Raw genomic sequence first — 26,111 nt, 5'->3', positions numbered from 1 at the left:
TATGAAGACAGATACTGTACTATTGGTGTTGATGCCAAAGGTCAGATCCAGAGTGAGTGATAACAAAAACAATGTGAATTCTGAAAAAGAAATAAAAATAAAAACACAGCCCTGCTGTTGGAAGCATCTCTGGCTGACACTGACATTGGTGAGAACAAAGGAGTCACAGTCAGTCGGCCCAGAGAAATGAAGCTGACCACCAGCCTGCGCTTGGTCAGACGCTTATTGAGTATCGTGATGGGAAATGGGAGGGGTCTCCACACCCAGCGGCACTCTGGGAAATTGATCGCCGAGGATTGCCTCAAAATCCTGGCAAACAACGGTCCAGTTTTAGATCTGATGCCCGCTGCTCACATAAGAGTGCCCATAAAGTGTGACTGTAATTTTCAATTCACTAAAGCAATCGCACTTTTGAAAGCTCACTTGCTCGCTCACAAACAAACACACCCCATTAGGCCTACACCGTCTGCCACTTGGCTTCATATCTTGGCTTACTCTGTCTTTTGTCTCTTTCCCCCCCTCCTGTCTTTTTATCTTTATCCATCTTTCTCTATTTTTCTGTCTACCCCCCTACTCTTTTTAAATGCACCCACACGTACAACACACAAACACACTCGTCAACCTGATGACCCCTGCCAGAGATTTCGATTATCGGCTCGCACTCCTGCTGGGTTGAAGATGGGAGTCCTGAAAGACTGACTCATCTCTCTCCCCCTCACCGTAATCCATCTGCACTGCAGCAGAATGACCAATGTCCGTAAAGCCTATTGACAGCTCTCCTCTTTTTGATTAGCTGTCATATGGTGCGCACAACTCTCTGAGATATCTTCATGCCGCTGTGGCAGCGCCTTTTGTTGTCCGCTGATCAGATGCACTCATCTGAAGAACTAGATGTGATTGAATCTCATAAGATCCGATGTCTAAAATATTCCCAAGTGGTCGGTGGTTGGTTTCAATCCTGCCACCCGCAAAAAAAAAAACAAATCTTCCCTCTGTGTTTATCTTCTAAGAAAAACATTTTTCCATTTGCCAGCAGACCATGCGACAGCTTGTAAATAGAAAAGTCATCAGAGTGACTGACAGTGTGTATATAAGGCTACGCTGTATGCCGTCTGTACACAAACTTCCCCTCATTGTGTGCATGGGTGTGTGTATGTGAGGCGTTGATTAATGCCCTGCCTGTCACCATTGGCAGTTGTCTTGCTAGTGGTGACAGGGTGACTCCCCTCTTCCCGCCACCTTCTCCTCCCAGCCTCACACATCTCATCACGTTGCCAGCGCCTAATCACAATATGTTCAGTTCTGGAAATAACTAGAAGGAGCTCCTTTTTTCCCCCCACTCTCTTGTGTATTCTGCTTTTTTTCCTATCTCGCTGCTCTGAGTTCTAGTCTCTGGCGTCAAATTGTTATTTGTTCTTTTGCCAGCTTGAAGCCACACCATATGGCTCTGGAGAATTGAAAATGGATGAACTGAAAATGAATGCCTTACCTCCTTCCCGTGCTCTCGCCAGATCCCCCTTTTCCTCACTCAGCCTGCAACACTGACACTTTTCAAAAGTGGGTATTGGAGTTGTGAGGCCAAACCCTCTCAGACAAGCTCCTTAATTAAATTAAATATCATTTAGGTCATGCCAAGTCATTACAAATAACATCGTCTCAAAAAGCAAATCGTGCTTTATGAGAGAATAATGCACCCTGAGCAGTGATTGCCCCGGCGCGCTCGCCATGGTTTTAAATGTCCCGGCAATACAGTGGAGTGTCCTGGCAGTGCACAATGGCTGCTGTTCTGTCACGCAGCCTCGCACAACATAAATTTGCAGCAGTTTTGACCTTGGCGTGCTGGTGTTTGGCAGGGCGTCTCAGACCTCCCTCAACGAACATTAGCATCCTGCGTGGCCATATTAATTAGCTCCAATCAATCAGGTGGGTAGCCGTTAATTGATTTTACTTGTGAATTGAATTCGCAACACAAAGCGCGTGTAATGGGGGGCTGGCTGCTTCAGTCCCCGTCCTTGGCAGTAGGATGTGAATGTTTCTGTCAGTGAAGGTCAGCGAACACTCGGCTCTTCCCTGCTCCTTGCTCTCGTTTCTGTGCATATTTTTTTTCCCCTTTCCCTCCCTCGTGTCTGCTTTTCTTTTTTCTCGTCAAAACATGTAGATGATCAAAGTAGTTAATTAATTCAAGACTGTATCAGTCATTTATGTATTAGGCTAACAGATAAAAAACCAAAACAAAACAATTTTAACAGATTATTTGTTTGAGTAATTTATCAAGCAGACATTCCAAAGGTTTGCTGGTTCCAGCATCACAAATGGTTGGTGGTTCCTGGTTTTCTCTAGTGCTTTAGTGTCTGTAAATTAAATATTTTGGGTTTCAGTCGACTGGTCAGACAAAAGAATCAGTGTGAAGAAGTCACCTTTGTCTGTGGAAACTTGTCATAGAGACTTTTAACAATTTTTTCTTTCTTTTTATATTTTTTCTTTGCATTGCCTGTTCAGAATACTTTTTAAAAAAAAATGTAGTATAGTTATCATTATTATCAAACAAAAAGTATAATTTGACAGCACAACACTAGTTTATGCATAAGCAGCCAGTCTGGCAATTTAATAGATCCATCAAGTGAACATAACATGATATTAGGATTATATATACATATTGTTATATTCTTTAATTATATATTGCAATCCCATCTGATGAAAAAGAAAAAAAAAAAAATTTTTAGTTATATCATTTTCAAGAGGTGTTGGAATAGAAATGCCAAAGTTGTGTTTGATGTCGGGTCAAAAATGGCTTGAGAATCACTTGTTGATCTTTTAATCTGCTGGCTGAAAAATCTGAAATATGGCTGTAAATAAAGTCTTTTTCCTCTAGAGCAGCAGTGTTTTTAGTGGCCTGCTCAGTGCGTATGTTCAGTGGCCACTTTATTTAATAAACCTGTAGAAAAACAAAGCTCGTCCATGAATTCTACAGTTACCTTTACTTTTCATTGACTCTATCAGAGAAGTTTTAACAGGAAGTTGTTTATTATTGAGCTCGTAGTTTGCATAGGTGTTAAACCTCTACTGCATTATATTGAGAGCACTTTCCAATGTTTCTGCAGAAAGTTTCACCACTGTTCAACACCACCACCCCTCATGACCTCAGGTATGAGCATATTGTTGAACTTTGGGAGGGCCGAGGTTCAGGATGTGGAGAGGGCCATCTGCTGATCGAAAGGTCAAAGGTTTGATCTCTGGTTTAAGCTCCATGTCGGAGTGTCCTCGGGCAAGATGTAACTAAAATTGCCCTGGATGTGCAATTCTGGATCTGTCCCATTATGAGCCAAGACCCATCCATTATTGAAAATCAGTGCAGTGGGTTTTGTGCAATCATGCTGATGGAAAAAAAACAACCAACCAACTGACACTGACAAAAACATAACCTCCTTGTCAGAGTTAATAACTAAATTTAAGGGATCCTCATCAATAAGATGTGTTTTACAAAATGTACATTCTATACAGTAAACAAATGACTATTTTATATATATAAAAAAAAACCAATAATTGTCAAATTACAGTATTTGATAGTTATAATGGTCATAAGTTGTTTAATTAGAATGGTTATCACCCTTTTCCTCGGATTTTATGTCGCCAGCTTCTCCTCTATTGTCTCTCTCTCTCCCCCTCTTGACATATGCTTCTCGATCTGCCGACTGTGCTGACGTGGCTTCCTGTCACAGTCAATCCGTCTCTCTCTGCTCTACCTCACCCAAGGGGTTCACACTTTCTCGCACGCATGCACGCGCACACACACACACACACACACACACCTCTGCCTACAATTGTCACGGAGGTCAACTGCCCTCAATGGCCTCTCGCTCCCGGTCGTCCCTTGTGAACAGCACAGCTTCGTCCTCCAGGTGTTTAACCCTCAGGTCCTCTACTCGTCTTCCTGTCGGCAACTTTGTCACCAAGGCTGTAGCTGAAAAGATCCCAGCTCAGATTTTGTTATGCAACACAGATCTGATGCATGTAGAGTCGTGGAAGCAGGGAATAAAACCACATTGAATATGTGATTTAGAACACATTTGTGCTGTCTGAAATCAGTGGCAGTGTGATGGCAGCCCGAACTGTCAGCTCAGTATTCATCTGATTATGTCAATGTCTCAGTGGGACAGATCACTGTTGTCATGCCACTGTGTGCGCTTGACCGGATAACATGGAGGACAGCAGCTCAAGCATGCTGGCAAATTTAATTGGGATTTGGGGAGATGCCTCTGTTTCAGCTAAACTAGAACAGACGGGTCAAAATCGACCAGCGTACCAAACTGTGACAGGATTCAGCTAACTGTGTCAGGAAAAAAAATAAAGCCAATCTGCATTTGTTGCTACACAATGTGCAACTTACGGTGAGCAAAGCCATGATTTGGGTAATTTATAGTTTTATCGTTCATCTGGTCTGTTGAGTTATTGCAGTTTTAAGTTACAGTTACCGCAGTTTTCACGAAAAGGAAATTAAAGTTACTGTTGCACATTGACAGAAACTAATTTAAAGGTAAAAACTGTTTGCTAGCCTAACCCAGGTTATCTCAGAGCCAAGACTTTGTTGCTTGTTGCCAACTTTGTGATGTTGAGTTATGTACTTTTAGTTTTACTTAATCAAAACAATAAAAACTAAAGCGACCCAATTGCATACCATGTGTTAACATTTAAAAATAGTTGAATTAACTCTCTTTAGAATACAGACCAATCCATATTTTGCCTCTGACCTTAAGTACTGTTTATCCATGTAGGTGGTTTTGGTTTGAGTTTCTGAGTGTTGGAGATTTTGGCCGTGGAGATGGCCGCCTTCTCTGAATGATATATACCTAGATGGCGCTTGGCTTGTGGAGTTTAAAAAAAAAAAAACATTTGAAAAACTCAATAGCAGTGTCTCTTTCTCAAAAGCCCTTGTTGTGAGCAGTTTTATGTTGGAGCTCTTTTCTCTATGTATCAACCCCCAGAGAGACAAGTGCATCTACTCATGAACGGGCTAATGTTACATCGCAGCTGAAAATGATGCAGTTAATTTCTACATCCAGTGCTGTCTAGTGCATAAGCTTCTCATCCAAGCAGGGGCAGACTAGGGATATTTCAGAGACAAGGTAAAAATCAAGTACCTCAGCTAAATGTAGTCTGACAACAGTGCGCAGAAAGTGGTGACACATATATTGATGTCACTTTATCTACCATAGGTGTATCTAAGAGGGCCCTTTTCTGGCCATGGGAGGCAATTGCCTACCATGAACCCCAACCTCCACCCCCTGAGTCCATCAGTGTGTGGAAGAGTAGATGCATGCTTCCTTCTGTGGGGTGTTTCAGTTGGTGGTTGTAGTTATGTAGAAAGAAAACATTTCCAACAAACCGTGAAACCGCTCACAACATGGTCTGTAGATAACTTGGTCAAGATTTCTGGAAAGAGACATTGCTACTGAGTTTTTCCAAGTGTATTTTTTGGGGGGGCTCTTTGAGCACCACAAGCCACACAGTGTCATTTAGTTCTGTTATGTTCAAGAGGAGGCAGACGGTTCTATGGCTGAAACAATTAAAATTGATAAAAACACCACAGGCGAGAGGGAAAGTCATGTATTTCTGACTGTCCTTTTTAGCAGAAAATGGTACGTTCACGTTGCCTTCATCCATGATAAGAAGTTGATTGTGACAATAAAGCTTGTAACTCAGAGCTATTTTAGGACTGAACACACTTTGACACGCGTTAGTGAGATGTTCCCTTTAGTTTCTCGCACTTTGTCACAAAAGCGCCATTGAATGAGACGCTGGAAACATCCCATTATGCTTTGAGCCTTATTGTCTCTGCTGCTCACTGAATGACTGTTGAAGCTTTTCCCATCACCTGCAGCTCGGGCTCTGTCAGGCATTTTCTACTGTAGATATTGTGTCTGTGGGAAAGGTGCCTGTAACCGCCTGGAGGTTTCACAACATGATTGATGTGCCACAGTTCCTATTGAGGTCTGAATTTGGCTTCAGTCTTCCTTTTTTTCTGATTTTATTTCAAATGTGGTTATCGCCTCACATTGCTGGCCAATACAAAAGTGAATATAAGCAGAATAACTAGCTCCAGTACTATCAGCAGTGTGAATGCAGCTTCATATCAGAACCTAGGACCTTCAGCCCCGACTCTGTCAAACAACATGCCTGTAACTCAGAGTGCAAACGTCTCGCTGTCTCTGCTTTTGCATCCTGGATGGCAATGAGGCTCTATTGATTTGACTTGATTGAGCTGTTAAATAAATTCAGAGTCAGACGTAATCCAATTTTTTGTCTTTCCATGTTTGGGTTCCAGAAGTTGGAAGCGTTGTTGTGTAACCTTGGATTCGGACTGAAAAGGCAGCATTGAGATGACTGTACCCGACACAGCCACGCAGTTCCTGAAATTGACTTTTCGCCTCACTTACCAAGAATTATAAAACTAATAGGAAATTACAATAATGTTCACTGGCAGAAGTAATTAATATTCATTATTCTCAGGAACATGTAATCATGTCTGTTCTAAATGCTATTTCATGAATAGAATCGGGTGCGGTGTGTAACAGCGTGTGTTATGCAACAGGTCAAGTTCATCATCATAACCCTTCTCCACGAGTTGAGATAATTCTGCATTGTGAAGCGGGAGTGTTACAGTCAGCATTTGAGAAGCCTCTTTGGTTTCATTGGCTGATGGATACAGAGTGTGCGGTGGTCAGAGAGAGGGGGAGAATTTGACAAACAGAAAAAAACTGAATATAGCTGAGGTGTTTTAAATGTCAAGGTCTCAGCCGGCGCTCAGGATTTTAGCTGCCAAAGATGCATTTTACTGGCAATTTGAGCTTGTGGGTGGTAACTTCCGACACTGCACATATTTGACCAGACTCTGCAGTGTGTGCCAGTCTCTTACTTGTTCTGCAAGGAAGTCCACTGGTACATATGCCCATACAGCAGTTCTCATTGGAAAGGATATACAGCAAAATATGAAAAAATTAGATGCCAGCATGGGTTGGATAGAATCAATTTACATATCAATTGCAAGACAGTTTGACAGTTTCAACACTAAATGCCACCAGTCATTAAAATTATAGTATTACATTTATTATATTAGTTAAATAGTGCCCACAGTACCAGAACAGTTCCTCCCCTCCAAAGTTTTCTTCCATCTTTCTGTTGCTGTTCTGAAACAGCTGAACCGTGCAGAAGTTTGAGATATTTTTGTCTGCTATCATAAACTGTATTAATTCATATTTAGCCACTTCAGGGTAGAAAAACCTGTGAACAAATGTTAGCAAATTGCCTTCTAATCATACAGTTTTGGCATCTGTCACCAAGCAGACATGGAATTATGAATCATCCTTCACAAGTGAGGAAAGAGCTTGCCACAAACAAAAAGAAAAATGAAACCGAAAAAAACAAACACAGAACTTCTTGGTATTAAAGGTACAACATGTAAGAATTTTAGTTTAAAAGATGCAAAAGTGAATGAAAATCAAAGCCAGAATGTGCTGCCCCCCATTTGTATCTTTTTATTTTTGTATTGTCTGCACCAGCATCTGATATAAGAATACTGAATGGACAGAGGACTTTTTTTTCTTTTGTTTCTATTTTATATTATTTGTTCTGTGTTGTATTTCTTTCCACCTGATGAATATAATTGCAGGGCTGGATGTCATGAGACATTTTTTAGATTACGGGTTCAACCAGAGTTTTAAGAACTGATGGCGGAACCCCCCCTTTCTTTCTCAGTACTTTGAGGAATATGGCCGTTCCATGTAAAAAGTAAAGAATAGTAATTATGTAAAAATATCTCTGGAAAAATGTGTTTTTATATTTAAGTGGTAGATTTTTAAGCAAAAGAAATTGAACATTTTCTAACAATATCAAACATGAATATGCAAGAAAAAAATGAAGATTTTTTAGATAAGAGTGGTAAATTTACAAGGAAAAAAAATCAGACATCATCTGGGATCACTAAATAATACATTTGCAAGAAGAAGAACAGAAAAAATGATGTGTTTGTGTATGTATTCATTGTATAACATCCCCTCATTTTTTAAACTCGTCACACAAACGGCAAGTGTCACACTCACAGCTTAGTGACAGTATTGAACACGGCTCATGCTGTATCTCTTCACAGACCAGATGCTTAAGATAACATAATGAATGCTGGCTAAAAACTATTTTCTTACTGTTGAATCAGATTGCAAAGTGTAACTTGATTTGTTCCTCCACTACAGGAATAATACATCACAAGCAGTGGTGTCTGTTGTGTGAGGGAAATATCTCAGAATATTACTCCCATTCTCAGGCTCTGCATTTATGTTTTTGCTTGCTAACACGCTGTCAGAGAGGAGTATCAAGGTGTTTTAAGTAAACGCTTTGTACATTTAACCAATGAAATTGAGCCTCTTAAATGCTCTCTTATCATAAATGACTGCCCAGCAACTTTAAAATATACCTGAGACTGGCAAATGAAAAGTCAGCATAAAACACCCATTTTTCAGTAATTCCAGTTGTTCTGATGTTACCTGGGGGTAGCGAGTTTATAGGGAACTGTCTATTGCCCAATAAAATGATAGTACTCCATTAAAGTAACTCAGAGCATCATCACTGTGTAAAATGCTGTTTAGCACTGGATTAATTGATCCGCATGCTGTAAGACTGTGTAACTTATCCGGTGGCCGTCGTCAGAGTTTAGGGATAATAGTCAAACCCTGACCCCTGACCCTGGACCGAGCTGTCACACCACCGTCTAATCCTCCAGGATCCGTCAGTCTGCTGTCAGCCCGGCTCCGACTCCTACTGCAGTGTAAGAGTGTGTGCATTAAGCCGATATTGATGTAACTCTGAAAGTGTCAATGTACATTGGCCGCTGTGGCTAGAGAAACCCAGTTCTCGTTAGTGTTTGTGTAGCTTTACTGCGCTGAGCGTCGTCCTTACGTTGTGTGTACAGTTTGTGACTCAGGCCGACTCGAGTGCGCTCTGTGTGTTCATCCTCTCTGCCAAGTCTTGGGGGTTTTTGGCTTTGGGGGACGCCTTTTCTGACTGGTTATTTCTTGACTGGATAATGGCAGCTTGTGTAGCGAGGGATAACAGAAATCTCTTAAGTGCGTCTTCACAGCCTATCTATAGCTTTGTCGCCAGCGGAGGAGTTAGGAAGATTTTTTAGAGGTTAAATCTCATCTCTCCGCAGAATATTGCCGGTGCATTAGCATATAAATGTGCTCCTTGTGAGATGCATGTTTAATATGGGAGAGATTTAAAAGTATAATCATACACAAAGTGATGATGTGGCAGTGAATGGGACAAACACAAGACAGGGGAGGTGTACTGATGAGCTTTACCACCCGCTTTTTGTGTGAACCTTTTGTGTTTGTGTGCGTGAGACAGCAGATAGCGCGCATAAAGTGTGCGTAGAGATAAAGTGAGTGTATATGTGATTCTACGCTCGCCTGCCTGTGTGAATGACAGAACAATCAGCGGTGGCCTCAACAGGCCCCCCCAATCCCCACCTCACATCACCTTAACTCGCCTCACCCCCCTTCTTTTCTCTACTTAGAAACCGAAGCAGAAGGACTGGCACCCCCCTGATGGCTTCATCCTGGGCCTGTGGACTCTAATCCTTCTGGTGTTTTTCAAGACGTACGGCATGAAGCACCTCAAACATATCTTCTAAAGGCCTCGCACGCTGGATGTCTGAGGACATGAAGCTGCAGACGGGGAGCTTTCACTGACGGGATATTAGAGGCAAGGTGCAGCTTGTGACAGGCTTATTTTCCTTAAAAGGGAAAGAAGATGTATGGCCCCCCGCACCTGCTGGGCCAGAAAGTGTGCGATGCAATTTGGTGCCTTTAGATTCTTTTGAATGATTGTGTATTACCCCAGATGTGATGTGAGAAGGGACAAATACTCAAGTAATGCATCAGATATGTGAAGGCTGTTTTTTTTAAAAAACCATTTTGTGTCAGTTTTTGCTTTTGACAAGGACTCATATTTATCGCTTTTGGTGTCAAAAGTTCTGTTTCTGTCAAGCCATTCCATAATTGTGTTGATTTGGTTAAAAAATGCACTGAATTGAGTCAGCAGATAAGAATTTAATTTATTTTCGAGAGCATGCCGCTCTGCATATTTTAGCAGCAGCTTTTTTTTTTCTCGTTTAAGTGCTACTCAGAACGTCTGCTCGGTCACAAAGAGAGAATGTGGGACGAGGGCTGGCTGATTGTGAGTGGGCTGTAGAGAGATTACTATTTAATGTCTCCCTTGTCCATATACATTACACCCCTTGACCGTCATATCACGCTTGTGAAGGATAACAATCACACATAATCCCATCTTGCATGATGGACCCATCCACTCTTCCCATTCACCAAATTGCCCTCCCTGTGGAAACATCCATTAGCTCTCCAGCCATGTACTCCACTGATTGTATTCCGGGTGATGGACAGCTATTTCCCCGGCCATTCCACGTCTCGCACTACAGCAGCGATAAGTGAGTGATAACCTAGTAAGCCGCTGGCCGTCCCACATGAATCTCCTCTGTGCCGGGACGCGTTTTCCTCCCTTTTTCCGTCCCTTTCCCTCCATGTGTAAACCACTTCGCATTAGGCTTATTGTTGTGGGGGGGAGTGACTGATGCTCAAAGCATATGGATTGAACCTGCGGTAGTTTATCTTTGCTCCATGGCGTGAGGATCCGCCCATTGGGTGCCCGCTGACACTCTCCCTCGTGGCTGAAGGGGAAAATAGATGGAGTTGGAAATTGAACCATGTGTATTGGGAAGGCGGCTGCTGCGTCAGCCACCAAGTACCTTTTCTTATGCATTATTTATGCAATGCTTATTTCTTCCTCCTTCTCCTCCCGGTGTCTTATTTCCTGTAATCTTATTCTTCTCTCAGAGAAAGCAAGCTCATTTTATTTCCTCAGTTGGTCGGATTTTGATACCCTGAATAAAGATGAAACACTGGATCACAGAGGAATGTTTCCACCTGTTTTATTATCATATATTGAGTTTCCTTAATTACTGTTTCAAACACAAGATCTCTTTTTTCCTGTAACAGACCCTTGAAGATATGGCTGGCAGAGCTCAGGCTAAGCTTATTTTATTCCACAAAGACATCCTTGAATTCGGTGCTGCTTGAGTTGACTTACACATCTGCTCTGTTGTTTTTCTTTCTGGAAACATTTCAAACGATCCGGGGAGGTTTTTAAATGTTGTTTTCTTTCTGTTCCAGTCTTGCGTTTCAAGAGACAGCCGTTGGATCCGAGCCTCCATATAGAGTACAATCGGTGTACACCAGCCTGGCAGCAGGTACGATAGAAATTAAAGCAAGCCGATCTCAGGGGGATTTGTTTATTCGTAAACCCACTTCAAAATTGACTCTACCTCCTCTGTCCCCCTCGTTCCTACTTCAGCACTCGCAGATGGAATTGAATATACTCAACCTTGCAGTGCGGCGATGTACTCTCCCGACTCCTCTGTCACTATGGTTTCCCTATGCTAATAAAGATCAGTGTCTGTCTTCCTTCACACCTGACTTGGTGGAGAGAAACCAGTGACAGGACAATATTAGAGCAGCCATCCCCACAGAGGCAGAGAGATTTCAGGCGGAGGAGTCGGGCAAGATGCTCTGAATGTGTCACACAGGTTGTTGAAACAACCAACGGCGTCGGGATTCACCAGCAAACACACACACACACACACACACACACACACACACACACACACACACACACACACACACGTACGTTCGTCGTCTTTTAGAATTGTAACAACGTCGACATTAGTCGCATGTGGCAGCCTGCTAAATTTAATGATTTAAGCAAAAACAAACACAAGCACACACATGCTGTTCCAGAGACAGTGCGTGTGTGTATTTGTGTGCGCGCGCCTGACATGTTGTTCAATTTCCATGGAAACTCTGGATTTCCCACTGCTTGCCTGTCAGTGAGCCTTTGTAATGTCAATCATTCCCAGCAACGATAACAGTAATTTTAGCAGTCAGATTTTTTTTTTTTTATTCTCATCTGGAACAAAAGCTTTGGTATAAAGCATGCTCAGTGGTGTGCTCACTTACCGAGTTTCTACATTTGAAATGCAGATTTTTCTTTAAGTTTGAGTAAGAACACAACAGACGCGGAGAGACTGTCACACTCTGAGCGCTCCGACAGACAGGAAGCCCTATGTTATGAACAGCCTTCTCTTCTGTGTCCAGATTGAGCTGTTTAAAATTCATGCACTTCTGCAAAGTTATTTTAAATGAAGCATGAACTAAGAAAGCAAAGAGAATGTAAATGAAGGACTGCAGAAACAAATAATTTTGATATGTTGAACCAAGTGATGCATATTAAAACTTAGAGACAGTGGTACATCATTTAATCCACGGCTGTTTCCAAGGTCGAGAATGGACTTGAATGACTTCTTGTTGTGACTGGAAGTGCTTGGAAATGCTCATTCCATGAACAGAAAATGTGATCCTTTGCTCATGGATTGAGTCAAGTTAGTGTCAACCAAACATTTTCTGGCTCTGTGTTAGGGTGAAATGGAAATGGTTGGATTTTTAGACTCGTTACCTACCTACACGAGATATTTTAAGACCTGACCTTGGTAAATGGGGTTTTTCACCAGTTTTCATTTTCAAGTGTCTGCAGGTCTGCAAAGGTATTGATTTCAGTGTCCTTTTCAGTTTCCTTTACAAAAGTCCCTTCAGCCAAAAATGAATATTTGTAGTATATATAGTAAAGATTTGTAATCCACAAAAGATTTATTTATAACAATTACATTAAAGCGTTCTCCTTAACGACTGAAGTAGATGGGGACTTGTTATGATTTGTTAGAAAACAGCCGACTGAACACATAAAATGAAAAACTGCGGTCGAGCCTGTGCAGCCGCTTCAGACGGGGTGCATAGCCGAGCAGGTAAAGTGAAGATTCCAGCTGAAACGTGAAGAATAAATAACAATGTTTGGAAATCAAAGTGACAAATCTCAGAGCTCTCAGAATCAGATTGTGCCCAGACAAGTTGTATGGAGCCTTTTCATGTTTTTTTTTAACATTGGTTTGTCCCCATGTACTTCAGATGTTACCCACCATTCTGGCATTAATGACAAAATTTACATTTTTGGGTGTCCTCATCCTCTCATTATTTTCTCTCTTCCTCTTTATGTGTGACATTGGCTATAAAACATTGGATCTGTATCCGATTGCGAGTTGTCAGGGGACAGTAATAAACTAAAGATGGGATTACTGTCACAGTGGTTTCTACATTAAACACACAGGAGGCTGTTTAATCCTTGTGTGTGTGTGTGTGTGTGTGTGTGTGTGTGTGTGTGTGTGTGTGTGTGTGTGTGTGTGTGTGTGTAGTTTCAGTCCAAACCAGTGACCGTAGCAAACAGTGTTACCACCAGGAAGCTCATTTACTCAAAATAGGCAGGTTTTATTTTAGCATTGTCTCCAGTGAACTGAAAATATTTGAAGTCGGTTAATCCATCTGTCCAGTTTTGCAGCTCTTAAAATTCGACTTGAATTAAAGACCTTGTTCCCAGACCAAATAATTTAAATGTGAATTAAAAACATGATGATTAATAACGAAAGCCCTTGTTGGTTTCAGTCCTGGTATTGTGATATCTGTTGGTATTACTGTACTTCATCAGGCGAAGATAAAGAGAGAAACATTTAGCTGCCCTGTTCATAGTTTTTGACACAATAGCCGACCTTCAATCATCCTGAGTGCACATTAAGTTATGCACATTTTATTGAACTCACTTGTCTAATAATTGAAGTGTTCATGACACCCTGTGTTTCACTCGGTTTCCTCTCATCATCCTTCAGTGTTGCCTTGATTTATGTGCCTTACCTTCAGGTGATGTAACAGTACTTTTTGTTGGTTCCACCGCTCTGTTATGAATGCGGTCAGGGATCTGTTTTTTTTTTGTTTTTTTTTGCTCTGGGGAGTAATGGCCTTGTAGCTCGGCCTGTCTTTCATGATTATTTCAGTATGACACAGCCTGTTGTCACAGCCAGATGGGAAGAAAAAGATTGAGAAGTAAAGATGGCAGCCGTCGCCAGTGGAGGGTGAAGGTGAGTCACCGGCCTCCCATCCTTCAGAAAACCTGTTCTGGCTTCATTTCTAGGGGCTATATATAGAGAGACTGCATTCAAATTTTACTTCTTACATTTATACCGTCTCTTCACTGTTACATACTCTACAGAAACTGCAGAATGCACAACTATTTATAAAACATACTTTATTGAGTGGAATGATACATTTTCATTATGTGCAAAAGGAAAAAAAAAATCAACATCAGAGCCGAAATGATTCAATCAACGGCGAATTAAATGACAAAAATTGATAGCTGATCAATTAATTAAAGGAAAAGTTTGATATTTTCGGAAATGCATTTTTTTATGCAGAGAATACAATGTTCAGACTGAAATCCTGAAATCAAGAAATAGTCCAACACACAACCCCTATTCAAATACTGAATTTATCTGTTTTCACTTCATGCTAAGCTAAGCTAAGCTAACCAGCTGCAGCTCCATTTTTATCTAGTAGTCTTTTTTCATATTTGTTCTATTTTGCTTCCTGACTTGTGCTACTTACTGCTTTATCTAGTTTCTCATTTCTACATTAATTTTACTACTACAAAACGCTAACGTGTATTCTTTGTATGTGAAAACCTACTTGGCAATAGACCCGATTCTGATTCTCACCCTTCAAGAAAAGGTATTATTCATATTCCCCAAAATTTCAAACTGTTCCTTTAAGTCATTTATAAAGCAAATTTCAACATTTCACCTTGTCAAATGTGAGGATTTGCTGCTTTTCTCTGTTTTGTATCTCCTGAATTGAATACCTTCAGGCTTTGGACTGTTGTTTTTACCAAATAATCGATCTGAAAATGTCACCTTGGGCTCTAGGAAGTTGTGATTGGCAGTTCTTACTATTTTCTGACATTTTCAGGACTAAACAATTAATCAAACAAGAACAGTCTGTCCTTGCAGCCCCGAAAAAGGATTCAGTTAATTAGGAAAAAAAAATGTAAGTAAAAGTGCTTATCACTTTGCTAATACAGACCATTGTGCACAACCATTGCAGATGAGTCAACATCTCAAGAAAACAAACACGCATCTTTGTCTCTGTGTCAGCAGCAGGACTCGGACCTGGACAACACACAGAAAAGTTTTATATGGTATCTTCATGTTGGTGAATCATAAAGAATGTTGCTCTGGGACCATCACTTTTACACGTCTTCAACAAATTCTGCTTCAGATCGAATGTTGTGACTGAATGTTTAGGTACAGGAATCTCTAAGACAAGAGATCAGGATTCGTATCACATTTGGAACATACTTGTTCTTCTGTTCACATGTTAATTTTACACCAAGTTCACTCATTATTTTCTGCTGTCTGCTACTGTTTGGTTTAGGACAATGAAAATACTTGACTAGGTTTAGGGAAACATGGTTTGACAGGACTACTGACAAACGTTTTCACTGGTTGCACTGGTGCGCCAAACTTGTAAATTAGGTGCATCCAACAATAATAAATAATATTTTTTTTCAAAAACAAAAATCAGACCTGCTAAAGCTCAGCTCACCATCATCATGTTACAGCACAGTATCTCCTCTCCTGCAGCTGTCTGTGATGCACCTATGTGTCTGACCCACGGCACCTCCCTACTCATTACTCACATTACAGAGATGAGGGACTTAGCACCTGGATGTGTCATTAAGACAACCATCCGTCTCTTCGCTTTCACCAACCTGACAACCTGATTCTTATTCATGGAGTAGGGACAAGAAGGGAAAATAGAGGATCTGAGAGAGAGGAAGGGGCAGTCTACAAGTACAATATACTCCATCAAATGAGAGAAGAGTGCACATGAAACACAATCTGGAGCGAGAGAGGAGAAGAGTGACAGATCACATACTCATCAGTTCAACAAAAAAAAAAAAAGAAAAGAAAAGGAAAAAGGTGTAATTCTCCCGCTAGGCGATTCAGGCTCACGGAAGCAGCAGCAGCAGAACAATATAGTAGGATGGATGCCGCTGATGCATCCCTGCACTCGATCTTAATCTCCCACTTGTCTTGTGTGACACAGCTGTGCATTTACATGGAAATCCAGCTTGTAGCTATATAAATCGCGCTATTAACTGGTGACAGGAGCCGACAAAGCTTTATGATACATACGCGCGGGGCAGGGGGGAGGCGCACACACATAATGTTAACACACTTGTCGTTCAGCCAGCAGGCGCTGCGTTTCAAAGTTTGACATGGGCGACACTTCAGTGAGCGCACACACCTGAAGGGCAGCGGAAACTAGAGTCGAGAAAGCTCTGAAGGCGTTTGAGCCGAGAGACGTGGGTCTAATGAAACTTATCCGACTTGACCTCTTCACTTAAAACCGCAGAAGAATATTTAATATTTTAGCATTCTACAAGGAACTTTTAACTTTTAATCTCCATTTAATACTGATGCCTCTGTATGACGAGGGTGTGGTACTTGGACCCTGACTATGGAACAGATACCAGTACTGGATTCAATTCCTTTTTTTGGTACTTCACTCTCCTCTGTGGTGACAAAATTGTCATTTCAGTTGTTAAAAAAATAAGTTGCCAAATAAGAGTTTGAAGACCTTGAAGTAGCTTACCAGCTTTTTGTCCTGGTACCAACCACATGTTGTAGTTAAATAGTTACATTATGTTATCACCATGCATCCTGCAAATAAGTTGTGTTTAAAAAAGCAATATGGCTTTAAAAATATCAAGCATCTTTCTTTTCATTTCCCGTGAAAAACAAACATACCCAGATTAAGGTCTTTGACACAATGCTGTGGTGATTTCTCCTCTTTTGTCCACAATGGGCACCAGAATCAACTGAAAATTAAAGTTCCTTGTAGCAGCTTTACCTCTAGCTGGAGTGTTATTAGTATTCACCGTGCACCGTCTCCAGCACTACATTGTTAAAATGAGCATTGGAATGGCATTTTTCTTTCAGTGAACTGTGAAGAACGAGTCCTGCACAGATCTTCGAACCAACAGAAGCTTTTGTGACGAGCCCAAACTCAAGTTTGGATCCTCAGTGATCCCTCTGGTAAACAAATGCACACTCACACACGTACGCACAAAGACCAGGAGGATCCACAGTTAAGACACTGCATGCATGCATTGAGAGCGTGTCATGATGTCGCCCCCTCGTACGAGCCTCACAAAACAACTGAAAAAAGTGGTTCACCTCCGTAAACCAAACGCACCGCCGGAGCTGCAGCGGTGGAGCTGGAGAAATGTTCACCGAACCCAGACTTCATGTGTGTTTACTATTTTGTGGCCTACTTCATGTTTTTTCACCTTTTTTTTTTTTTTTTCCAAAGGGTCCACTAGCCCTCACTGCAACTGTTCCCTATCCTCAGGCTTTTCTGAGATGAATCTCTAAAAGCAGTTTCTTCGCCCCAGATGCCGGTCACGTCTTCTGAGGCACCAGGGGCGCCGATGTGACTGCCCCCTCCAGCGTCCGGTTGGCCGGGAGCGGCGGGGGGCTCCAGTCCGGCTGGTAGAAGTGGATGTCAAAAGTCCGTGCCCAGTTGGCGAAGACCCTCTTCTCTGTGATGAAGCGGTGGTGGCTGCCCCGCCGCCCGCGCTCGTGAGAAATGTACATGGCGCACTCGTCCGGCCCACGTGGCTCGTAGTAGTGGTAGGGGACGGAGTGGTGCTGAGGCTCCCTGCAGTGGTGGTGACAGAGAGCAGACAGTTGACATTTAAAAACGCTTTAATGAGTCACTTGAGTTTCATGTGACACCACAGAGAGTTTTTCCATTTTTGAGGTGCAGGAGGGGGATTTGATCTGCATTCACTTGTTTGCCTTTGGAGGGCTGACGGCGCTAAATTTAGCTTGCTTTAATAACATTCAAATGCCACCTGCAGCCGAACACAATGAAGAAGACAAATGGAGACGCGTCGCTTCAAAAAGTGGCTCAGTGATGTTTCAGCATGAATAATAAAAGTTCATACAAAACTGGAGTTCAGGCAGGAATTGAAGCCATTTTGTAGTTGCATGTTCCACACAGGCATATGTCAAAATGAAGGCGGTCCATATTAAAGCAACATTATGTAGAAATTGGTTCGTTGTGCAATGTGGCGCCCCCCTCAGTCTATCCGTGCAGCACCACTGTCGCAAACACAGACATAATGTAGGCGCTAACTACAAAGAAAACTTGTGACATCATAACAATGTTACGTGATGAAAACTTGTATTTTGAAGTTAACGTGCACGTAACGCTGTGATCCGCCGCGCCCACTGAAGCTACATAGTGCAGAAACAAGTGATGGGAGGCGGAGTGGCTGAGACAGAGCTGCCATTCCCTCCACTACAAGACATCAACCTGATTGTAAAGCTGTTAGTAAGATTAAAAAAATGTTACATAATGCTGCTTTAACATCCAGTCTCATACAACACTGAGCTCTAAATCCTCAAAGAGAAATGTAATCTTCCAGCGTTCTCCTGTCTCCAGCTTTGTCTTAGCTGGTACATTTCGAATGTTTGGTTTTCTTTGATTCTGTGATAGAACAACCGAAACACCAAACACAACTTTCCTTGTATTCACTGAAAAAAAACAAACAAGCACACAGATTCAATATGTTGTAAAATATCGACACAGAACAAACGAAACACTATTAACGTAAAACAAACAAAATATGTTCCGTGTGTATTCTCCTGTTTGTTTTTCGTGTCTTTCTTCTTTTTACTGTATTTGGGGGGGGGGGGAGCGTTTCAGTTGACAGGTGTATAAACGCTGAAGTGCAGCGCACCTGGAGCTTGTACCTGATCGAATGCTGCAGCACCAATATGACTCTGATGTCCAGGTCAACCCAATACAGTAAACTCAACTCAACTCATGCATAGAAACTAATCATGAAAACATATTTTTGCTGTGTGGCTGCTACAGCACTGACTGAAAGTTTTGACACATTATAAAAAGATGACTTAATTACTGAACACATCAGCCGCCTGCCCTCTTTCCATTTGTTTAAATTAAAGATTTATATGTAATAACATTATTTGACTGCCTCCCATAGAGTCATTCGTCTTCATAGATTTTTAATTTCCCAGTATCTGTACATTTTTCCACTTCCGTTTCCATTAGTTTAATCTGTCGGCCAATTCTGGTTGTGTGGCCAGTCAGCCAGACCTTCACACCTTCAGACATCAACTGCATGTGCTCCGGACTTGATTAAATGTTCCCTCTTATCTTGTAGCAAAAATCAAAATAATCCAGCTAAGGGAGTAAGTTATGTTGTATTTTCTCTCCTCTTTAAATGCTTCAGTAGCATAAATGAATAAATGATAGTTAATCATAGGAAAGGGGGATATTTTTATCTCAGGACAAGTGGTGTTCTCTCTCGTATGCATGGTTTTCTTTCAAATGCAGACCGCCCTGTTTATTTATTGAAACCTTCAGAGACTTCTGATTTTCCTTGAAGCCTCGGGTTCAACTTAATGTTGTGCTGCTTTTGAAATATGGAAGATCATATAGCAAGATCTTCCATTTGTCTCTTCGTCTTCATGTTGTGCGTGACAGACCTCGTTTTCTTGAAACTTTTGTGACCATAAATCCATATCAAATAATACAATGTCATGAAAATCTGACAGGGATCGTCTCACATCATTCCCTGGCCTCTCTGCATGCATTGGTAGAGAAATGAACAGCCAAAGAGGTGGCCCACTGTGTATCAACATGTTCAACTTGCAGTAACTAAGGCTTTAGACACAGGGCCTCTAAAAGGAGAATTACAGGTGCAAAGAAGTGAACTAGCTCTCTGTGAGAAGTAATGAACACAATTTCCTTCACGGGTCAACATGTTTTTCAAATGTGTTGCTCTGTAGGAAATAAAAAAAGGGAAGGATGGTACTTTCAAAAATCAGCCAGCAGCTTCACAACATGGAGAACCATTCAAGGAGGTGAATTTAAAAAGAAGCAGAAAAGAGGAACCTCAGTTTGATCGCATCCAGTAAAATCTACAGTCCTCAGTCATCAGCAGAACTAAAATGATTGCCGAGTATCAGCCTAAGCCGAGTTTGTTCAAAGAGACGAAGCGGCCCGTCCCTCTTCATTATCGCCAAGTTTGAATTTGTGTTTGAAAAACCCAAAATAATAAAAAAAAAAAAAAAAAAAAAAAAGATTCTGTGAATCAGTCAGGGCCGAGAGCAAAGATATACGGACAATTTTACAGTTTGTTCTTTTTATTGAGAGCTCTAATAAGATTTGTTCCTCGTCCAATAAACTCCTCCAATTAAAAAGTTCTGGCGGGGACGGATGAGACGCGCGCCGTAATTCAAACCATTAACTTCTGCTAATGAGGCCGGGTGAGTTTGTTGCAAGGAGCAAGACAGAGTCACAACCGGCTGCGTATCTCGTAATTCTTTGCCTTTCCATGGCGTCTCTCTGCCAGAACTCAGTGTAAAGAAATCTCAGCACCGCCAGCCAACTACAAAATGTGGAATCCTAAAGAGGACAATGTACAGGGAATATAGGGGGAGAAGTCTTCAACGCAAGAACAAAAAAAATCCTTTCGCCTAATACTCAATTGCCATGGCAACAAGAAGTCAGTCTGACCTGGATGCTTTCTTCTGCATTTTGGTATTTCTTTTTTTTTTTGTGGTTACACAGAAAGTTAGCGTCACTCTGTGGTGAATTATTTGGTGATTTTTTTGAAGTGACATGTCAGTGTCAGCCATGAAAGTCCCTGCGACTAATGAGGACACTTGGAGAAACTTTATCTCAGTTATCATTGCTGCCAAGTTTTAAAAAAATGTGTCTCAAAATTTAACAAGGTCTTTTTTTTGTTCCAAAAACGGAAGGATTAGATCATTAATGGCTTGAGGAAAATGTTCGCCTTGGGCTCAGTGGTTGAAAATGTTGGTTCACTGTTCCTCTGTGACATTAAATATCAGAAACCAATCAAGTTTTAAAGCTCATATAATCTGTGTCTTTGAGTTTTTGGTGGTTTGGATTGTTCAGGCAACCAGACAATGGTACTGAGTCTCTGATTCAAATGTTTCTGTATCCTGATCGGTGCAAAGAAATAAACATTTTCCTTCTTTTCCACTTCAAACCAGTGGTTAACACCATTAGCACGCTAAAATGAGTGCCTATATGCTGGAGTTTTTTTATTCTTATTATTTTTAATGGTGGAAACCATCAATTAGCTGACTAGTTGTATCTGTTCACATTACCAGTACACAGATTTGTCTTTCTGTTTTAGTTTTTCTGTCAACTTCTGATCAGATCTGGAAATTCATGTAAAGTAGGTGGGAATTTGAAAATGAAACTGCTTCAACTGATTTCAATGTAGTTGCTTGATGAGGTGAAGTTCAGTCTTGATTGACTCACAGTAAAAGTAATCTCATGTTGCTTTCAAACTCAGTCAGGTCTGGACGATACTCCTTGACTAATTTGTTTATAGGGACCCAGCATTTCCTGCATGTGCAATCACTTGGTAACAAAAAAGGCAGAAATCTCGTGTAGAACCGAATTCTATAGTTGGCACCATAGGCCATCTGTCTCGACCGGAATTAGACGGAAAGCTAGAAGTCTGACAGAAACTAGCTGGAAATTAAACGGCATCATCAGCAGAAGTTAAGCACAACCCAGCTGGGAGTTTTCTGGTCATGGGTTTAAAACTTGTTTTTTGGAAAATAGCTTAATATTATTATAATATTGGGGTAATTTTCAATAAATTTTGAGGCACTTATTTTGGTAATTGGAGGTCATTTTCAAATGTGCTACTTGATAATTATCCTCAGCTTACCCGTGAAATTTGCAGAGCGAGTTACCTACATCGTCATGCAGCTGAAAAGCAAAGCTGGATTTCTCAAAGAGTTAACATTTAAGACGCAAAGGAAAACATTTTGACTTTACTTCATTAGCCAGTCAACATCAGTAATGTTCCCACTACCAATACAACTAATACTGCAGCAGTTTATTAGCAAACAAACGTTGTATGGAGGAACAAACCTGTACATGCGAAACCTTCAGTATGACCTCTGTGCGCCGAATGATAAACATTCAGTGACGTTCATTCTTGTAGCCAAACACACATTTTACTCCTGAAGTGATCTGACAACAGGAAGATAAACTGCCTGTGATGTGATGGAACCCCGACATAAAAAAATAAACGGTCAGTCAGTTGAAGGTGAAGCAGAATGTCGTCTTTATCGAGTTTGTATTAGCTTTAGAGTAGATGTGTCAAGAGGAGTCGCTCCAGTAAAATAACGTGTTGTTATCCCTCATGCAAGTACACCTCTCTCACATAAGTTGCGTTCCAGTTCATGGGCAGGATCTTCAGAGGTCCGCATTTCCATTCTGAATAATACAGAGAGCGAACAAAGCCCGTCTTATCCAAGAAATACAGCTTTCTTTGGCCGGCTGAAACTTTAGAGAATACGACTTCTCAATTGTTAGAGGTTGTTTGTCGGGGTCTGCAGAGGACGAGGGACTGAAAATTGGGCTGTGGGGATGCTGTGTAAGTGTGACGGACAAATTAATTTAACCAAACAGAAAAGGGTGGATGGAGCCATGGGGAACACAGAGGCAACTCTTAGAAGTGTAGCCATGGATTAGAGCAGGTGAGCTGATGTAAAATTCGCCTCCCAGGCTCCTGCAGACAGAGGCCTTATCCAAACATACGCATATTTTTCCAAACAGGTATAAAAGGCGAGACTGCATATGGGGTTGAAAAGCATGTCGGGTCAGCAGGAGGCAATAAAAAGTCTACTTCGGTGATACGTCGAACAGCAGAGAGAAGAAAAATGATCCAAAACTCTAGAAAAAAACTCTAAGTTAAAGGATAAGTTCAGCCAAAAAATGTAAAATCAGTTATTATCGGTTTACTGCCTTATTTTTCGTCTCACATTCAGCCAATTTAAGCATTCCCCAAACATCTCCAGCCACACTGAGATTCAATTTATCAGCCTGCCTGAATATATTTACAATTTTAATCTTTCTCATCAGGCAGCGGGGCTGCTCTGGTTTTGTATACACTTGAAGCAGCAGAAACCTTTAATGATGGTACTTGCGGTCGAGCCGGCGATGATGTTTTTACTTTCAGCCTCACTGTCTCACCTGCAGAAGTCCGGGGCGACCATGCCGTAGACGTTGATCCTATCGCACAGCTCCAGGGCGATGGTCATAGTGAACCAGCCGGTGCTCAGCCAGGAGTTTGATATCCTCCTGCAGAGAGGAGAAGGAGAGAGAGATGACAGCTGGGTGGATTTCATGCGTGGGAGACCACGAGGATGAAAGATGTTCCGTATTTGATTTTTTCTGAATGTGATTAACTGGGAAGATAATCAGAAAATCTCACATCCATGTATGATGGCAGAATAAAGATTTGTCTAAATCCGGAGGTCGATTTTGCCTGACTGCGAGATCGTTCAAGTTCCCTCACAGCTTCATTAAAATACAGATCCATCCTACGTATCGACTGATACAAATGAACCCTGTCAAATAATCAAACCCCTAATCAGAAAGTCGCCCGGGTCTGCATGTGGAGCAGATAGCTGAAAATGACTCAAGCTTCAGCTGCTTTCGGATTGCAGTGTTTTCAGACATGCCCTCAAAGAAATGAGCACTAATCACAGCTTTCAGAGATATGAAATAAATTTTCCTTGCATTAGAAAATCTCTCTAAATCTCGATGTCTGTCAGCGTACTGTCTCTCACAGGGCCTCTGTCAGATGAACAAACAGTCCAATCCAGACATCCATACAGTTTTTAAGGAATTCCTTGTTGGTTTTAAATTGATTCAATGGAGCTCTGGAGTCATAAAACTTTCACCACTTTCAAAGGACCTTTAAAAGTTTCAGTTTAAAGTGAAAATAACAGAACTAAACACAAATTAGTAAAGCTTCGATTCTGGAGGGTTAAATGAATAAATAATAATGCAGCTGAAACACACCGTAAGTGGAACACTATAAAAAATATGTTGTGTATATAAATATGTAAATCACACAATGCCAAGTTGGTCGGTGAAACTGGATCATACTTATGAATAAAATGTCCTCTGACTGCTCTGACCAAACTCTCGGCTATTTCCTGAGTTTCCTGATGGACACATAGCTTTACATGCTGCTGGAGTAACCACAAATTGCTGCTAATTGCAGCAGTTGTTAGCGAGTTTGAAACCTGGGATTTGTATTACGACAGTGTTGCACTTTAACCAAAGTATCTTTACATCTATTGAATGGATTGCTGATATTTGTCTATAGATATTCTAAAACTTAAAGTCCTGTAGTTTGCAGATGACATGACTGTCATTGGCTTGATCTGGGATAGTGATCATTCTGTAGACAGATGTGAGGTCAAACAGCTGCAGATTTATGATTTATGCACCGTGCATAGTCTTTACATTGTGATGAGATCAAAACCTCCATGGATCGACACTTCACAATAGTCACAATTAGTCATAATTGACCCTCTATTGTGGTTTGAGGGGTTGACAGTCTGTCCTGTCAACAGTTTTACAGACATCTCTAGTACAATGGTGGGCTGCAGAGGAATTTCTCACTACAATACCTCAAGTGTCCAACTGGAATAATTGGAAGCGAGGCTGAGCAGCGCCAAAGTATCTCGGTTTAAGTAAGACATTCATGCTATGCAGTCAAAAGGCTGCACAGAGGGTGTATGTCCTGCGCCTGCTCAATAAGTTCGACCTGCACCACGATCTGATGATCCAGTTCAGCCGAAAAATCCAGTCCGGTCCCTGCACATCCATCACTGCCTTGTTTGGTTCAGCCACCAGAGAGGACAGTAACAGACCACAACACGCTTTCCTCCTCTGGTAGGAGCTTCAGAACACTTGTAAGCCAAAACAACCGGACACAAGAAGGTTTCTCCCCACAGGCCATCATTCTGACAAACACACAGTCCAACTGAGTGGAAAGTGTTTCGGAGATGTTGAACTTTTGACGTGAATGTGCCGAACACATCATCATCATCATCATCACCACCATCTTGTTTCTGCTGTTTACAATCACCTCAACACAAACCCAAAGGACGCACCACGTGTTTATGTATATTTGTATATAAATAAATGTACATATATCCTTTAATTTATGTAGCATGAAGGACTCATTATGTAACCCTGTGTTGTATAATGACAGTTAAATTACCTTGTGCCTTGTACGCACACACACACACACGCACACACACACACACCTTTTTTCCCCATTTAGTACTGCCATCAGGTCAAACTTTACAGCTAGCCGACACTTTGGTTTACAACCAAATACCTGCTAAATGTGTCCCATCAGCCTAAGCTGTACTTTGTTTTTTGCAAATATTAACTCTGATGGCTAACACTGTAAATATGAACTGCTCAATGTAAGCCAGATAGAATTGTCCCCATGAACATGCTGTTGATAACATTTAGCTCAAAGTGCGACTCTGCCAAAGTGCAGCCTCACAGAGCTGACAGAATGGCTACTGGCTCTTATTTTCACAATGCGGTAATGACAGAAAACTTCCTGATGTGGCCACGGCTGTAATCGCTGCCAAACACAGCCAAGCGGGAGGTTTAGCTGTTGTGGTCCAAAGCACTCCTGGAACAATCAGTATTCATCAAACCAATTTATAAATTAGTTTGAGTGAGAAAATGCATCACAACTCGGCTGGTTCCCTCACACAGTGTGAAAATATCCAAGTGTGAGCTGATGTAAAAAATTCAGCAGGGATAAATTTGAGTCCTTCGGCTGAATCGGGCACAGCTGTGCATCTCGTCACGCTCCCCCTGGTGCACAGCTGAACCTTGTCTTGACTGGGATTGTGACTGGTGACCAGTGGATGTAACCATGCATCATTTATCAGGTGTATTTTCAGATGGCCCCGCTGGAAATATTGAAAAAAACGGTGGTGAGGTTTATAAGATATAAATAACCCCTGCAGACTTGATTATAATTCATCCAACAGAGTCATTCCCCAAGTGTGACTGTAAAGTTGCAGTTCGCCAGCAACAAGCTGCTCACCATATGGGATTAAACTAAGAGTGACGGAAGAAAACAAAATGAGTTTTACTTAACCAACTGTGTTTACACCAAATTAACTTCTTCATTCA

The 26,111-nt window shown here is 41.4% G+C and overlaps 2 protein-coding genes across 2 annotated transcripts in view; one reads left to right on the top strand and one right to left on the bottom strand.

Annotated features, from left to right (window-relative positions):
* Positions 1-10,978, top strand: part of pigk (phosphatidylinositol glycan anchor biosynthesis, class K) — a 31,590-nt gene extending 20,612 nt beyond the window's left edge. Inside the window, exon 11 of the mRNA XM_037083246.1 lies at positions 9,566-10,978. Coding sequence (XP_036939141.1) covers positions 9,566-9,682 — 117 coding nt within the window. The 3' untranslated portion in view covers positions 9,683-10,978. The remainder of the gene's footprint in view (positions 1-9,565) is intronic.
* Positions 10,979-14,234: 3,256 nt separating this feature from the next.
* st6galnac5a (ST6 (alpha-N-acetyl-neuraminyl-2,3-beta-galactosyl-1,3)-N-acetylgalactosaminide alpha-2,6-sialyltransferase 5a) overlaps positions 14,235-26,111 on the bottom strand; it is a 59,632-nt gene continuing 47,755 nt past the window's right edge. The window contains exons 4-5 of the mRNA XM_037083247.1: positions 23,124-23,231; positions 14,235-17,723 (exon numbers count right to left, since the gene is read on the bottom strand). Of these exons, the coding sequence (XP_036939142.1) occupies positions 17,465-17,723; positions 23,124-23,231 (367 nt within the window). The 3' untranslated portion in view covers positions 14,235-17,464. The remainder of the gene's footprint in view (positions 17,724-23,123; positions 23,232-26,111) is intronic.

This window comes from Acanthopagrus latus, chromosome 21 (genome assembly GCF_904848185.1).
Source record: "Acanthopagrus latus isolate v.2019 chromosome 21, fAcaLat1.1, whole genome shotgun sequence".
NCBI lineage: Eukaryota > Metazoa > Chordata > Actinopteri > Spariformes > Sparidae > Acanthopagrus > Acanthopagrus latus.
Note: the sequence above shows the minus strand (reverse complement) of the source record. Positions and strands in the feature narration are given on the sequence as shown.